The sequence below is a fragment of the Amia ocellicauda genome, chromosome 9, assembly GCF_036373705.1.
Source record: "Amia ocellicauda isolate fAmiCal2 chromosome 9, fAmiCal2.hap1, whole genome shotgun sequence".
NCBI classification, from domain to species: domain Eukaryota; kingdom Metazoa; phylum Chordata; class Actinopteri; order Amiiformes; family Amiidae; genus Amia; species Amia ocellicauda.
The window spans coordinates 6,530,922-6,549,083 of NC_089858.1; the positions used below are offsets into that span (position 1 = coordinate 6,530,922).

The 18,162-nt window shown below is 38.9% G+C and overlaps 1 protein-coding gene across 1 annotated transcript; it reads right to left on the reverse strand.

The window, feature by feature from the left end:
- Positions 1-8,529: 8,529 nt before the first annotated feature.
- On the reverse strand, positions 8,530-14,658 carry edf1 (endothelial differentiation-related factor 1). Its single transcript, XM_066712850.1, has 5 exons — positions 14,438-14,658; positions 13,713-13,764; positions 12,131-12,291; positions 10,767-10,860; positions 8,530-9,026 (listed from the first exon to the last, which is right to left on the reverse strand). Exons 1-5 carry the CDS (start codon positions 14,513-14,515, stop codon positions 8,965-8,967), a joined length of 447 nt encoding a protein of 148 aa, XP_066568947.1. The 5' UTR covers positions 14,516-14,658; the 3' UTR covers positions 8,530-8,964.
- Positions 14,659-18,162: the final 3,504 nt, after the last annotated feature.

The following is an 18,162-nucleotide window of genomic DNA, read 5'->3' on the forward strand; positions in this document are numbered from 1 at the left end:
ACATACTCTGTCTCATTGACTATTGTTAGTCTTACTTTGTAAAAGTTATTTTTTAAAAGCTTTTTCCATAAATGAGATTTATCATGATGTTGTTGTTATTCATTTTAGATACAGGAAGTGCCTCTCTTCTGACTTCATGATCCAAGGTTAAAGAAGCAACAGCTCTGACAGTCATTCCAGGAAGGTGAAATTGTAATGTTTGCTTTCAGTGGGTTGTGTGTGTGTTTCCACTATGTTCTAGCAATATCCATAGAGATTGTAATATTTGAACAACGCATAAAGAAGCCCCATTTTGGGGAAAAAAGACCAGCCAAAGAAATGTCTGGTTTGGTTGTAGACTAATTGGGCAGGTGAAGCTATTTTACATGTTTTCATCTAAGGTTTTAGTTGGTATATTTTGTATTCTGGAGAGAGCAGTTATTGAAAAGAGGCATCCATTTAATTTACTTGAGTGTCCTGATTTGTAGTGATTAACTGTACTGCCTTTAAAACTGCATATTTGTAACATGGTTTCAAGTTTCTTCATTTGCAGGGCTTTATTTTTGTATTGCATTGCTAGTGAGTTAATGCTGTTAAATTTGTCACTTTACTAGATGAACTCTCCACACTATACTCTTGGTAGTACATTCCTTGAAGGTCTTCTATAATTGGAATGCCCAATTCAGTAAAAACATGCCCACCAGTATATATTCACAGCCCAATGCTTTTGAATAACCTGTTAAGTGTATGTTGTGTGGGTCAACATAGAGGACCCTGACACCTTCATATCAACAGGATGGTGTAGTAGGCTAGTGCTTGCCTGCATGTAAGATATGTAGAACAAATTTGGCTAAACATATGACCTGCCAGGAGAGCTTTTTTTCCATTCATTAAAGATCTGCACCATTTTTCGGTACTAAAGTCAATTCTGGGGGCTACATTTCTCCAGTGATGTTGAGCGGTTAAATTGACAACCCACCACCTCCACCCTGCACTTGTCACCTAATTCAACCATTTTTTTCAATTTGTTTTTTTAGAGCAGGAAAAATAACTCTATTTCAAGGCTCAACAACATAGAAATATCCGCTTTCAAGTGCACACTGTGGTATTTGCGGATACCATTTATCGTAAAGCAATTTGAGAACACATTCGTTGGATCGTCGGATGCCTATCTATCGTAAATGTGTAAACGTACGCACCGAAGAACGGATAAGAATTGGCAGCATTTCAGAGAAACCAATCCGCAATCCTTTTTTTATTTTTAGCCTAACGTAAACGTTTAACATAGAAATCCCCCATTTGTGCTGCAGTCACAGAGGCTAACCTACTGTTCCATTTTCCTGTGTCGTAGTCGTTGCCGTGCTTTTCTGTCAAATATAAGACCAGTGTGCGTCATGGGGATATCAGGACTTGTGTAGCTGAGAGTAAAAGGAATATCAACAAACAAAATAAAGCTTGTAGAAACCCCATTACTGTCTCAGGTGCATGTATGATTATTAAATGGTATGTTATAAATGTCATGCCAAAATGCTGCCCAAAAGGTCTTCCCAGCACTACAGCTGATAATAACCTACTAGAAAACCACATCCGAGAGTGGCTTGAAGTCATCTTTCCGAAATGACTGCCTGGGCTTACTCAGACGCATGGACTTATATTAGTCACAAAGGCTCTCAACTGCCAGCTTGTGTTGTGTTGCAGCTGTGTAGAAGGATACAGCATGTGACAGGCGTCAGTCAGATCGAAAGTATGACAGCAACAGATTGAAACAGAACTTTATTGAAACATTGCTTGTCAGGAGGGGAGACAAATATCAATATGTACACTGACAGTTAACGATCTACCTATTCATTCTAGATGTGTGCAGTACTTAGCGAGCATGACTAAGAACAAAAAAAACAGTAAAATAAGAGTGAAAAAGTCCATCTGGAAGGCGTAGGGCCTAGTATGTACTAATAAAAGTGCAGGTCAGGCCAATTTCACATTTTTTTTCTGGTTTCGTCCAGGCAAGCATTCATAATGAATCATGTTAATAAACATTACTTTTTCTGTGAAATATTTTCCTATTGGGAATATTAACTCACAGTGACTTTCCCATTTTTATATCTACATCCTCAATAACAACTGAACTCTAAAGTTCCCAACAGTCAAGAATAAACATGTGCATACAGTGTTTCCATTGCATTGGGGTGACAATGGGAGTTGTATTGTATTGTTCTCTAGTAAATAGAGACGGTTAGGTGGATTTTTCTGTTGTAGTTTATTTGTTTTTCATATTTCATTGTATATCTACACTTTAATGATAAGTTTTCCAGTCAACAGTACACAGATCAAATGTTTTCCACTATACTGAAGAACAGTACACAACAACTATTTTGACATACTTTTGCTTGCTTATCTAGGACCTTACTTTATGCTCTAACTGGAAGCTCTAATCCTCACTTTTTTTTCACTTTATATGCCAAATCTCAAAGACACCTATCAATACACAGCTGTAAATTAAACTTCAGGGCTGTGTAACACCGTGGCAATGGTCAGCTGATTCATAAGCATAACTTGAAGACTGATTTTCCAAAAGAACTAAATAGCAGTGAATGAGCGAAATATTGGTTCTGGGGGAAATACAAAATATTCTTAATCCTACATGCAAAGTACCCTGAATGCTGAATCCAGGACAGTACAGCTATACCCTGACCACTACACTTTTTAGCTGAAATAGTTTGTAAGAAATCCTAATCAGAACAAACAAAACAGAAATCTGCAAACACACATAACTGTTCCTGTTATTACACTTCTTGCCTTTTTTTCTTTTATCAATGGGGAAATCTTTTAATTTTGAATGTCTGCACTCAATAAAATCTCCCAAGCTTTCATATATAGTTAATCTTATTTTTTATTGTTAACCTAAAAGCCATAATAAAGTAATGAAAAATTCATCTTTAGACTCTTAAACAGCTAATGTAATTTAAACAGCTATCTTAACCCAAACAATACCATAATTGCACTTAAAAAAAACAGGACAAAGGGTTAAGGAGAAAGAAAAACTTTCGCTTTAATTCCAAATTCACAAAATGGTAGTTGTGTAAAGAGAATTGATATCAGTTAATTTTAAATACAGGGAGCATTCCTGCTGTGGTTTTGTAGATTACAGTTATGTCACCCCCTGACATGTGAAAGTGAAACAAAGGGGAAAGGGATTGTATTCGGGTTTGGGCTGTGTTGGTAGCTCGAGATGGGAGAGGGAAAGTACCTTTTCACATTGTTTGTTTGAAAAAATAGGACATGAGACAACAAGAATACCAGGTGTTGAGTCATCAGTAGCCTGAAGGGGAACTACATTGTTTTCTCAGCCGCATAACCCTTAGAGTTTAGCTGGATCTTTCTGATCTAGGGCCTGTCCCCACATCCATATTATTTCACTCTGGTATTTCAGTAAAACCCAATCCATTGTTTTAATTGTTTAGACTTTGGTATCATTACACGATTCTCACTATGTGTGTCTGCAAAAGCCAAACAGTTCACTGAAGTATGGGCCATAATTAAGATCTAGGGGAAGTATCAGCCATCAAGGAATTACAACATCAGTGCAATTTACTGATTCACTTAAGCAATTATGAATTCTTCTTCAGAATGTTTTCAGGGCTGATATTTTAGACGTTGTGAATCAGAGAATATGCAGGTGGAGTGAATCATTATTTTGGACAATCCCCACAGCCTCCTACAGGTACTGAGATTGAATAATGAAGACATTAGGTGTTTAATCAAAATGTTTACATGTCCATTCCCGCATTTTCAAGAACCAGTGCAGGGTCACAGGGGACCCAGTGGAGACAGGAGCAAGGCAGGGTACACCCTGGACAAGACAGGTTGCTAATAATAAACTGCTGTGTGAAATTGAATCGACATAAATCAAAAACAGAGCTGGTTTCCACCCCATGATCTTTAAATTCACAGCTGTTATTAATTTTGAAAGTTTATGGTTTGAGCACATTTATTTATTTGTTTGTTTGTTCGTTTGCTTCCTTCTTTAATTTGAGCAAAGATACGACAACGCATTTTGCAGAATTTTAAGCAGATACTTGAAACACGTTGAGCTTGTGTTTTTTTGTGGTTCTTGCTATTTACTTATTCATGAAAGTGTGATATATAATTCAGTCCGCCCATGCATCTACTGTATGTGTAGTGTAAATATGAACTGCTTTAGATTACATTATTATTTATCTGTGAACATGATTCTGTGTATTGTTATAAAGGACTCGTTATACACCCAAGACTTCCACTTGCAATTGTTTGCAACTGAACTCCAATCATCGAAAAAAAAAATCTAAATCTAAATCTCCGGTAGGGGAAGTAAGGCCAATCTTATTCCCACCTGGTGTTTGAATAAGCTCTTCTTGTACAAGTTTAATGTTTAATGTTGTGTATATTATAGTATATTGTAGTAACAGTTTTCATGTTTCAGTTCAGGAATCTGAAAACAGAGCAGAACAGACAGACTGACAAAGCAAATTCTTGGAGGGCTTTGGTTTGATATCCAGAGTAAAGCCACACAGGACAACTTTGGAAAACTCTGTATTTAAAGGATATTTTTAAATCCTTATACACAAATGTATAACTGTTAACCAAATGTTAGTCTGTTCAATAGCTACTGCACTGATTCTTGTTTATTACATTACAATCTTAATTCATGACAGCATAATTGCAGTATCTATGATGAACTTGCTATATTTTTGTTTTTCAAAATATAAATACAACAACCAAGATGGTTGTTCACAGAAACTCTAACATTAGAGCTTTCGACGGTCTCCAAATGTATCATCTCTGCTTTCAGACCCGCCACAAAAGACAAGAAAGGTCTGTCTGTCAAATAGACTTTTCAACTGTTCTGTCAGCTGACACACCCGTGGCTACCTCCGGCCATGCAACAGGAAACCACAAGTGGTAAAACACGGCCGCAAAGACTGAAACCTTTCCTTGAAGGAGCTCTTCATGTGACCTCACAATAGACGTCAATTGCATGACTGGACAGTGAAAAGAAAAAGATGACAATAGGATTGTGGTCGAACTGTCTCCTAAAGCCTTGAGATGGTTCCTCATTTGGCGTGGATTGTAAAAACGAAGCTTCTACACCAGCCTAGTTTGGTTCTCATTTTGTCATTCAAATCTGACTGCACAGCAGGATTCTTCCCTTGCAAATCTATCAGCGAAGCATTGTCTGTAGGGGTCGTGTGCCATTCATTTCCAATGAGGGGTGGGAAGCAGTTTCATCATCACATTTTATTTTCCGCTATAGCGCAGCAATTTCGGTTCTTCGCAGCGAAACTGAGGCTGCTTCATCAATCGCTCATTCACAAGACCAACCTAGTGTCTGCACCAGCTGATGGCTTTTCCTGGAAACACTAAACAGTTCTGACATTATAAAGGAGCACAGACATTTTCTGAAACAGCTAGAACTGGAAGCTCAATGCAGTTATGCACTAAGAGCAAAGAAAGTAAGTTCTACACTACGAACTTGAGGGTGTGTTCAGGCTCTTGATACTCCAATTTTACTCCAATGTATTTTAACACCTGACTTTGAGGCCTGGGAACAGACTGATACAGCACTTTCCAACATAAATCAAAGCTCTTATTTTTAGTGGGAGGAAAAAGTATTCTAGGAATTTGAATTTGGATTATATAGCTTGGTACTGTACCACACCTATAGTGCCCTGAACTTGATCTCTTGTTTGCCATTATATCAGAATGTTACAGCACTTGGTAAAAGACCAGTTCAATCCAGTGCCCCCCACCCTGAAAAAATGGCATTATGACATATGAATATTAATATCTTCATGACACTTACTGCATTATATTACTACTTAGTATTCTTAATAACATTATCCTGGTTTTACTACTGAGTAGATTTGTTAATTCACCCACTGTATGATTAATACACCCAGTATTAATTTCTTTCTTCAGTTAATCTTTTGCTCACTTAAATAAAATAATATTCTTCCACAAGCTTAAAATAAAATGCTGTTTTGTAGTATGTTAAACTTTTAAGGGGTGTAGAAAAATGTACTTTTTTAAAAATAAGACTACAAAACAAGCTAGCCAACACACCACCAGCACACGTGTGTTAAAGTATTTTACTTTATAGTGCCTACATTTGTACTTTCTATGTGTATCTACTACCACCTACTGGACCAAACAGTACCTGCTTGATGCTAAAATGAAGGCCTCAATAATCCTTCATTCAAGTTTCATATCAGCATTCTTACATTGTCTTTATAGTGACTAAAGGCAGAAAAAGCACATTGGCAGCACTCAAATTAAGTTTAAAATTACATTACAGCCTTTCCTAGTTTATATTGAAACATTTGTTGTACTACAGAAACCAGTCTCTAATGGGTTACACATATTTTCATGTTTTTAGTTGTAGTGGTTGTAGGATTTTAGCTGTGAATCTAGGTTGAAGATAAGGTTGGAAAAACGTAAATTCTCACCTAGTCTTTAGGATGACTGTCATGTTTTTATTCCAAATAAGATGTTAAACGCCTTAATTGAAAATCCACTCCGAAACATTTCTACATCGATTAAATTATGCTGTAAAACCAAATTTTACTCACAGCTTGAAACTGGGATTGAGAAACAGTTATAATACCTGCCTGGAGACATCAGGTGGTAATTTGTGTAAATCTCATCAGATACACTATAGATATGTGCCATTTTTAAACCCAGACAAGATTTCCCATTACTTCATTGAGCCCCGAGTCACAGAATCCTCAACTATTTAAGAACCGAGTTTAAGTACAATGTTTAATTAAGTACTTAATTAGTTTGATTAAAGGATTGATTCGTTAACTGGGAGCTCAAGCAGAACTCCAACAAGACGACACAGCTGGTCTCCTGAACCCAGATTGAGAATAGCCTGATGTAACACATAAGGAATCAACGCAAGATAAAGCAATTCCGAAGGCCTCTTATATCACAAGGCCTTCGGACCACTTCTCACAATCTTTGCTCAACTAAGGATTTAGCTTCTACCGAATACCGAGTATACTACTTGAAAATTGTTGCAATTTCTGAAACATAGTATCACAAGATCTGTATGAGCTTCACAAGACCCAAGCAAAGATTGCCTATGGCAAGCCTTTTTAACATTTCATCACCCTTTTCGGATATCCCCAACACGTTTTGAGATCAACATCCTTATTCCGGATATGAAACATTTTAAATTTGACATCCAAATCACACACTTTGATATTAACAGTACTATGCTGGATATCAACACTTTTTAATTTGATATCTGCATGCTGACATTCCATAAACTCACACAAAATTAATATTAAACTTTTAAAAGCAGATAACCTTTGTAAATCCAATAAACATGTATACTCTTGATATCAGCTAATTTTAAGCTTGATAGCAATTTACCTAAATCTGATTTCAACCTTCTGCTACATAACCACTTAAACATTCCTGCTATCAAACATTCAAAAACAGCTTCCGGACAATTCAGTTCACCCAGCCTTAATTCTGAATATGATGCTTATAATAACTATAGATCTTTATTTAAAGAGAGCTTCAGCTTTAGATGATATAAACAGATACAATGGGGTTCTGCCAAATTTTATACATGAATTGTGTGGTTGTCACCCTACAAATCTATTGTAAGATTTCCCTTACACCATGAGACATGCGTATAAACTTCTCCATTCCACCTTTCACAACCTAATGTAAATATTTAATGGTGTAATTTTAACCTTAACAATATTAACATACAATTTCAGCTACACAGTACTGGTCCGCCTCCCACCAAAATCCTCCCTCACAGACAAATGTCTGCTTTTGTAGAAGAAACTAAACACATTTGATAAAGATTTCTTTAAAGCAGACTGCTATTTTCCCAATACACTGAACATTCAGACTGCAGTTGATGGTAATTTTTGTTGTTGTTTAGAGAATGCTGAGGGACTAATAAATGGGTACATCAGAGGAAGATTCTCCGAAGCATGTTATGAAAAGCACGTGCAAGCAGTCATGTGCACCACTTACAGATAGGAGTGTTCATACTTAAAAATAACCTACTCCACTGCATGAGTATCCTTACAAAATAAGAAAAGATGTGGGACATAAATAGATAAATTATATATACATAGGTCTTAAAGTCTGGCAAGGCCTTATTGACTCAAGATTACCAATGTAATGTACCAAAATAGTTATGCTGATGAAAACAAATGTGACAAAACCAAGACAAGAGTACTTGCACTTCAGATTTTAATTTTCTGCCCCCAAACTGTCCGTACAGACACCGGGCACTAGATGCTGAAATAGATACCCAATGCTCAATTAATGAGTGTTGCATGATTATGTTTTTCCTGTGAACTTTTAAAGTTAACCCCCATAGCACCCAAGATAATGGCATAGTAATGATGTAAATAAATATAACATTATAAAAAATAAAAAGCCTCTGGTAAGTTTGAAAAGCTGTGACTGTGACATTGGACCCACCACTAAAGTAGAAAAACACTGCCACGTCAAATAAAATTTTATGAAAGCCACAGATACAGGTGAATTGCCAAAGGGTTCCATCTTTATTTTAAGTCCAGCCAAAAAAAAAAAAAAACTTGGGTGTCCCAGGCTTAAGTGTATCAATACCCTAGAAACTCCAAGAGATGCTTTAAAGCACAGCTAAAAATAGATTCAGCTTTAATCACTTTGAAATGGAAAATAAGAAATCACTCAAATGACCATGGAAAAAATATGGTAATTAAGTTTGCAAAAAAAAAAAAATCTGGATCAACTTTCTCCAGTAGATCAATCCATGCCAAACCCAATATTTTTAAAATCACAGCAATTTGGGATTTTATTTGTGTGTATGTGGAAATCAAGTCTGAATGCCTTCATTCTTCAGCTTGGCAATGAAACTGAATATTCCGGTTCACCAGTGGGAACCGGGCGAGATCAGCCCCGTTGGTACAGGGAGCTGACTTCGAGGCTTTGTGCTCATTTCTTCTTGGGAACGGCCTCGAGGGGTAGTCCAATTTCCCTCCCACGTAGCTTCATCCCTGAGGAATGATGGGACAGGTCAGTATCAAGGCAGTGTATGCGGCTAGAGCCCATATTCTACACACAATTAGAAAACGACTGTGTCAACAGGCCAATGAGCTTCCAGATTAAACTGGCATCAAACAATACACACTGGAACAGTGAAATGCCCGACTGTACATTCAAGAGAACAAATCATAATCAGTACGTGCATATCCCAGCTTTTCCACAACTGTTCCAGTTTTAACTTCAGCAGGATCCAAAAGTCACTGCCTCAAAACCAGCCAGTCAAACTGCAGCACTGGTTCAGCTGCAGCCAATCCACTCCCTGCCAGCTATAATGATGCCCCGCCTCCAGCAACAAGTTCTCACTGAATACTGCAAGGACTGTAATGTTACTTTCTCTGGCAATGTCCAGACCTCAAAATATAACCTTAAAATAAGGTTATATTAAAGCCAAATGCATGTCTGTGTGCATGTCATTTTTTTCATTAAATATAGGTTAACTTGTTTTAAGAGTTTTAAAATAGCAATCAAATCCTCTCTATGCAGGCTGTAGTATTTGTTAGAAGACCTCGACTTCCGTTAGCACTTTTGCCTCCAGCTCGAGACATGCAACTCCAGTCGCAGTCATGTATGAAACATTAGAGCCTGCATCGACCACTGCCCTCCAAGTTTCACAGAAACCTGAGCAAATTAATAAACATCGATCGACTGCCAAGTCACAGGATCACTGCAGCAAAGATGCACAGATACACCATCACAGAGTGCCCAGTTCTCTCCGTCACAACAAATGACAAACTGGCTTCACAAAGACAAATCTGATACACAGTGGATATGCACACTACTGAAAGCGCAGGGGAGCGACATCACTAACAGGATACAATAAAATGAGTATTTACATAAACTTGAAATTGATTGTAGTCCCATTCAGTTTACAAGTACAACCTTTATCTGCCTTTAAAAACACATTACAAGCAGATACACTGAATAAATTACAAGTGGATTCTGCCAAGTCAACACTCTGGTTTAAGGATAATTGTCCATCACCAGTTGATTCAATAGTAGATTTTCCCTGTTAATGAACACCATTATAAAAGTAATGTCATTATTATAAAATCAATTCTAAAGAAGCCAGAGAAACGCTCTCAGATGTATTCACATTAATCTAGGAATTGCATTTGGAAATGCAGATAAATCTGTCAAACCAGGTCTTGTATTTAAGGACATTCAAATGTATAGGGTACAGAAAAAGATGCACATAAAAGGATGATGGTAAGTACAAAAAGTAACATAAGGGGAAGTGCCATTAATTGTTTCATAGATTTTAATATTTGCCCCACCAAGGTAAAACAGTTATTACATTTTATAAAGCAGTGTGTAAATGGAGATGACCTTAGTTTCTGGGGACTAGGCCAATCGCTAGGGCAATTAATCACTTTCCGTTTTAACAAGTACTTCACAGGAAGAAACCTTCTTTGGCTGCACAGCTACACTGCGGTCAATGGCCATCGCCACCCTGTGCCTTCATCCTTCCCTTAAATACTCAAATACAGATCTCAATTCATATGATCCGTGAATCTTTTCAAATTCAGCACTCTGGGTAAAACCAAAATGTTCTGAAAGTTTACCAAATCAAATTATGCATTTTGGTACTGCTCAAAGTTAGTTGTCAGTTCAGTGAAACATTATATTGGAAACTGAAAGGTCGATGTCGACCTTTTCCTGATGTCACAGATTGTGTCGATTCAGATACTCACCAATGGCTCTCTCAATCTTGCCCAAAACCTGGTTGTTAGGGATTGCTTTCCCACATTCATAATCTGCAATGATCTGGGGCTTTTCGTTGATTTTCTAGAACGGGAAGAAGAAAAAAAAGTCACAAAATAATGCATTTCAGTTTAATCATTATTCCTAAAATCTATTCACAGAAACATTTCTGATATTTTTCTCTCCATCATAAATATATACTTTTTATTCCTAAAACAGAATTTCTAATATCTTAATTGTTGAACATTTGGTCTTTTGCAAACATTAACGTGTTCATTATTTATTGTTAATCATACCAAATAAAACCATGAAAAACACACCTAGTGGTCAGAGCAAAGACTGTTAGAAGGCCCAAAAACCATAGTGATGTGTGCACAGTTTAAAAGGAGAGAGAAGCGAGCTAGTCAGGAGTGGCTGTCTGAAGGCTGAGCTAGATGGGCACGCTTCACCTTCTCTTTTTGTGTATGTATTTGACCTCATGCTGGCTGGAGCCAGAGAGCCATTCGAAATTATCCTTATTCATTCATCTTTCACAATACCATAACAGTAGCAGGTTTCATATACAGCTTGCCTTATATGTTTAAACATGTAATTATCAAATGCTGCATGAACAAAACCACCATTTCAACAGAGCTCATATGCAAAACCTAGGTAAGAATGTAATGCAACACAAATGTTTTGAGAATAAACCTTAACTGTTCAGAATGCCAAAGACTTCTTAGTCAAATAAGGCAAACACTACTATCTACTAGGAATTAAAACAATTAAGCAACTGTGGATCCTCAGTGGTTGTTTTAACATTGAAAGCCTAACAATCACTTTTTTCCTCAAGGCTGTGGCATGTTTGCGATCACTGACAGCAGCAAGGGAAACTGCTCCCGCCCAAACATTATTGTTTTTAATAGTTTGAATAAGTGGTGCTGAAGTCTCAGAATCTCACCATTTGCTTTTTTTTTTTTTTTTTTTTTAAATTGTTTGCATTGGCTTCTGGGCTGGAGAACTTTAATTCCTCATGCATGCATTCAAGAAATAAACCTGGAAGCAACATCACAGTATTTGTTTCCACAAGACTGACAACACCACATATTATAAAACATTTTGTTTTGAGAACTGCCAGGCGATGCCAAGAAAATATCATGAAAGCATGTCAGTACACAGAGCTACTGCCCAGAATCACATCCCAGAAAAGAAAGCGGTTTGCTGAAGGACATGTACACTACCAAAGACCTCGGGCATTTTTTTAGGATCACTACAACAGGTAAACAAAAACCTGTTCCAATTAAATGTCAACTGCTTTGTGCAAACATTATAATTACCCTGATAAATGACAAAACGTATTGACACGATTACTCACAGTGGCCAGGTCTTTCTGTGTCATTCCCCTCTCCTGTCTGCCCTTCTGGATGACTTTGCCCACCTCCAGCGAGACTCTCTGGTGGTGCAGCTCCTCTGTCTCCCGATCCAGCTTGGCTGTGTTTTTGGTCACCAAGTGCTGTTTGTTTTGTCCTGCAGCCCCTGTTCATTCACAGATAAGTAAAGCTCTCCGTTTAAAGTATCTAATCAGGTTTTAAGTCATTTAAAAATCACTGTCCAACCACAGACCTATGCTCCGAGCAACTCCTAAGGGGCTTTAACACATCTTCTGCCCATCAACTGCTATTTCCCCATGTATTCACTCCATCATTCCCTTTAACAGCCAAAAAATAAAAATAAATGGTGTTTAAAAGAATCACTGAATCTACCAGTTATGGATTATATACAATAAATAACCTTTTCATAATTATTTATTATAATGATATCCTACCTCAAATCTCCTTCATGTTGATTAACACAGAAAGGTGAACTATTTTTCAGGATGATTTGATAAGCATATCAAGATCTATATACACACAACACACCATCTAGTGTTAAATGACTTCTAGATTTAGATATTGTACATTAACACAGCTGATTTCTTTTTAAGGAAATAGTTCAGTAAGTAAGTACAGGTCACTCCTAGTGAACATCATGTGTTAACTAGTGCTTTAAACAGCAGCTGAATTGACATGATGCAATCCTCCAGGTTTCTGCATCAACCAGACATTATGGGAGCCAAGAAGGGTGGGAAGTGTATTGGTTTTTAAATAGAAATGGAGGGGGGGGTGGTTACATTATCAGGTTTTATGTTTGTTTCACCTACAGTCTAAATAACTACTCTCTCGGATTACAAAAAGCTCTGAAGAGGCACAAAACTGACGCTACAATACAAAACTCAAACCACAAAAACTGTCTAGACTAGCTTTTGAACTGCAACAGCACACAAATCAGGTAAATCAATTAAAAAGGTTTTGTATAAATTGAAGGCATTGCTATTGCTGATGTAAAGCCTTTTTTATAATAGGCACATTTATTTTAAAGCTACAACATACAGTTTCAAACTATACAAAATCCAATGAAACCATTAGCCAGAATGTCTATTAGCTTTGCATCAGTTTGCATCACAATTGTAGAATCTCAAGTCTTAGTTTGCATACATGAATATAGGCATTAAATGCATGTACTAACAAAGGGGTGGAGGATAACATTGTAAACTGATCATTTACAAAAGGGATTTCCCAAGCTTTTCACTTTTGCTTTCATTTGTACTGCAGACTAAGTTGTTGCCAAGGAAATCAACTGCAACGGTGGCCATTTCCTTTGGCTCATGAGCATTGATCTTACCTTTAGAGCCACCTTATAATTATAAACTACCCACTACAGGTCCTTAACTCATACAATAACCCTGACAAGCTACAAAATGTTTTCTCTGTACTCCGATATACAGCATTCCTGGCCCTCTGCAAAATATCACTAGCATTGGTGTAGATGGATGCAAAAAAAAAAAAAAAAAAAAAAAGTCCCAAACAAGTCTCTCTCCTTGCAAACATGATAGCTGGACTTCTACACAGGATGCTTACATTTCTTTGTGGTTTCCAGTTCCTCTCCCCTTCTCTGTGCTGCTGCAACAGCCTGAAAGACAAAACCCACAATTATAGACATAACTTTCATAATAAACAGGGATTTCAATATGACAGGTGTTTCCTACCAACACGTATTCATTTTGGCACAGACTGGTCTCCTGTGTGAGGAGTTGCCAGACAGGCCTCCTGCAGCACGCCGATTCCCCCTTTTAAAAGCCAGAGAAGTCATGCAAAAGCTGGAAGACCGGAGTAAATATCATGGTCATCGTCACTGGCATTGATCTTCAACATCTTGGATATTATCAAACTATTGTGGGCCAACATGTCCTTCAGAAGTGGCATTTCCAACGCCTATTGTACCAAGCAAGATTACTTTACAAAACGAGTAAACCAGGATTTGAGTTGGTGGCACACTTTCAAAACAGAGACGTCGGATAGGGGGGGTAATGGAGTAATGGTCAATAAACAGACCTTAGTTTCCATTTCTACGGCCCCATCCTAACACAAATGGATGGTAAAATGCAGCCTCCATGTTACGGTACAAATTCAATAAAAGCGTTTCCACGCATGATCCGTGACGTGCAACGGTTTCTCTGCTTTCAGAAACATGATCTGAACAATGCGCGGGGCCCACTCTCTGGTGGCCAGTCCTCGGGCTCGATTAGATAACTCCGCCGGAAAAGCCGCCGCTGCGAGACGCCACCATGTTTCCCCCACAGTACCTGTTTAGATTTCGCCTGCGCCGCCGTCGGGCCCTTCTTCCTCAAGACAGTCACGGTATCCCAGTCACTTTCTGCCATGGCTAAACTGTGTGTGTTTTAAGATCTTTACTACAGGCTGATTTTTAAAATGGACGTGTTACAGAATAGCAGGCTTCCTCCCAGCTGCACCCACACTACTCCTCACAGCAGCACGCTTCTCCTGAGCTTTATTGAAACCGGGCTCGCTGACAGCGCTGGGGCGGAGAGCTGTGGGCGGGGACTGCTGTGGAACATACCAGAAAGTGTCTCCAGTCACATGGGCTGCAGCCGCTTGTACCCGTCTGTGTGATCTACCTGGATCAGTGCTAATGTATACCCTCAAGATCAGCCAAGCCATCTTCACTACTATATATACTCAGCAGAAAAATAAACGTCCTCTCACTTTCAACTGCTCTTATTTTCAGCAAACTTAACATGTGTAAATATTTGCATGAACATAAAAAGATTCAACAACGAAGACATAAACTGAACAAGTTTCACAGACATGAAACAGAAATGGAATAATATGTCCCTGAACAAAGGGGGGTCAAAATCAACAGTAACAGTCAGTATCTGCTGTGGCCACCAGCTGCATTAAGTCCTGCAGTGCATCTCCTCCTCATGGACGGCACCAGATTTGCCCGTTCTTGTTGTGAGATGTTACCCCACTCTTCCACCAAGGCACTAGCAAGTTCCCAGACATTTCTGGGGGGAATGGCCCTAGCCCTCACCCTCCAATCCAACAGGTCCCAGACGTGCTCAGTGGGGTTGAGATCCAGGCTCTTCGCTGGCCATGGCAGACACTGACATTCCTGTCTTGCATGAAATCACGTCCAGCGCAGGTGGGTTTGTGCCCATAGGCCACGTTGTTGCCGGTGATGTCTGGTAAGGACCTGCCTTACAACAGGCCTACAAGGCCCTCAGTCCAGCCTCTCTCAGCCTATTGTGGACAGTCCGAGCACTGATGGAGGGATTGTGCGTTCCTGGTGTGACTCGGGTAGTTGTTGTTGCCATCCTGTACCTGTCCCGCAGGTGTGATATTCGGATGTACCGATCCTGTACAGGTGTTGTTACACGTTGTCTGCCACTGCGAGGACGTTCAGCTGTCCTTCCTGTCTCCCTGTAGCGCTGTCTTAGGCGTCTCACAGTACGGACATTGCAGATTATTGCCCTGGACACATCTGCAGTCCTCATGCCTAAGGCACGTTCATGCAGATGAGCAGGGACCCTGGGCATCTTTCTTTTGGTGTTTTTCAGAGTCAGTAGAAAGGTCTCTTTGGTATCCTAAGTTTTTATAACTGTGACCTTAATTGCCTACCGTCTGTAAACTGTTAGTGTCTTAACGACCGTTCCACAGGTGCATGTTCATTAATTGTTTATGGTTCATTGAACAAGCATTCATTGAAAACATTGTTTAAACCCTTTACAATAAAGATCTGTAAAGTTATTAGGCTTTTTACAAAATTATATTTAAAATACAGTGTCCTGAAAAAGGAACGTTTATTTTTTTGCTGAGTTTATATATGTAGAGTCTTGTAAAAGTATTCAGACCCCTGACCAGTTTTGTCATATTACTGAATTACAAACGGTACAGTGAAATATCTTTCTGATTTATATTTTATTTCAAAACACTGAAACTCAAAATCAATTATTTTCAGATGACACTGGTTTTATGTTGGGAAATATTTGTAAGAAAAATAAAAACACTGAAATATGTTGCTTGCATTACTATTCACCCCTTGTGCTGTGGACGCTCCCAGTTTACATGGATGAAAGAAATTGCCCCAATGAGGACACAATGACCTGTGAACCACTGAAGTTGCTGTCACATTTTCTGTATAAAAAACATTGGCCAGGCTGTGAATCTGAGGGGAAATTATGATCAAAGAGCATTCTTCAGAAGTGAAAGATGAAGTAATACAAATGCATAGATTAGGAAAAGGTTACAAAATAATATCCAAGTGTTTGGATATCCCAATGAGTACAGCTGGATCAATAATCAGGAAGTGGAAGCAGCATCACACCACCCAGGCACTGCCGAGAAAAGGCCGTCCCTCAAAACAAGCTCAAACATAATTTTCTATGAAATTTTAGCTGTTCCCAGGTTTCAAACCTAGAATTGTATCAGTACTAGGGTACAACTGTCAGGAGTTAATTGTTCATTGGTCTCGTTTGAGTTCAAAGCAGTATGGTAGTTAAGTTAAGCTTACCATCAATGCAACAGTGCAGTTTTCCATGTTAAGCATTAAGCGCAATTTACACTTAACTACCATAATGCTTTACATGGAACTTCAATTCTTCAATTTCTAATGTTTGGATGTAAGCAGGTAGCTTTTCAGTACAGTAAGCCACAATATGCTCCTCAACATTTACAATACAATTCACATTAAAATGGATTATATGCAGGGCTTAATGTCCTTATTACACCGATCAGCCATAACATTATGACCACTGACAGGTGAAGTGAATAACACTGATAATCTCGTTATCATGGCACCTGTCAGTGGGTGGGATATATTAGGCAGCAAGTGAACATTTTGTCCTCAAAGTTGATGTCTTAGAAGCAGGAAAAATGGGCAAGCGTAAGGATCTGAGCAACTTTGACAAGGGCCACATTGTGATGGCTAGACGACTGGGTCAGAACATCTCCAAAACTGCAGCTCTTGTGGGGTGTTCCCGGTCTGCAGTGGTCAGTACCTATCAAAAGTGGTTCAAGGAAGGAAAAGTGGTGAACAGGGTCATGGGCGGCCAAGGCTCATTGATGCACGTGGGGAGCGAAGGCTGGCCCGTGTGGTCCGATCCAACAGACGAGCTACTGTAGCTCAAATTGCTGAAAAAGTGAATGCTGGTTCTGATAGAAAGGTGTCAGAACACACAGTGCATCGCAGTTTGTTGCGTATGGGGCTGCGAAGCCGCAGACCAGTCAGGGTGCCCATGCTGACCCCTGTCCACTGCCGAGAGCGCCTACAATGGGCACGTGAGCATCAGAACTGGACCACGGAGCAATGGAAGAAATTCCCCAGATCTCAATCCAATCGAACATCTGTGGGATGTGCTGGACAAACAAGTCCGATCCATGGAGGCCCCACCTCGCAATTTACAGGACTTAAAGGATCTGCTGCTAACGTCTTCACAGCACAGCACACCTTCAGAGGTCTAGTGGAGTTCATGCCTCGACGGGTCAGGGCTGTTTTGGCGGCAAAAGGGGGACCTACACGTTATTAGGCAGGTGGTCATAATGTTATGGCTGATCGGTGTATATTGCTAATATTAGTCAAAAGTCTCTATATTTTATTGGTAGCATTAGGAATTGTAACTGTAAATGCACAAACCCTGAAAATGAATGGTTATGTAAAAGCACATAAAGCAGTGTTAAAAGATTTCTGCATTAAGTGTTTAGACGCCCATAAACATATTTGTATCCAACAGCAAGCGGTCAATAAAGGAGGAGGTGAAACGGATAAAGGGCAAAAATGGAAGTATCTTGGAAAACAAACAAGATGTGGCAAATGTTCTAAATGAGTATTTCACAGAGGTTTTTACAAAAGAAAAAACAGATGACATGCCACAGGTTGCCAATCAGTCCAGTCAAACCCTAATAGAGATCAGGATAAATGAGGAGGAGGTACTAAAGGGACTAGCAGAATTAAAAACACACAAATCACCTGGGCCAGATGGGATATTTCCAACAGTACTTAAAGAAATGA

Coding starts and splice junctions, on each gene's coding strand:
- edf1 (XM_066712850.1), bottom strand. CDS start 14,515: ATGGCAGAAAGTGACTGGGATACCGTGACTGTCTTGAGGAAGAAGGGC. Junction 13,765..14,437: donor CGCAGGCGAAATCTAAACAG/GTACTGTGGGGG, acceptor TTTGTCTTTCAG/GCTGTTGCAGCAGCACAGAG. Junction 12,292..13,712: donor ACTGGAAACCACAAAGAAAT/GTAAGCATCCTG, acceptor GTGAATGAACAG/GGGCTGCAGGACAAAACAAA.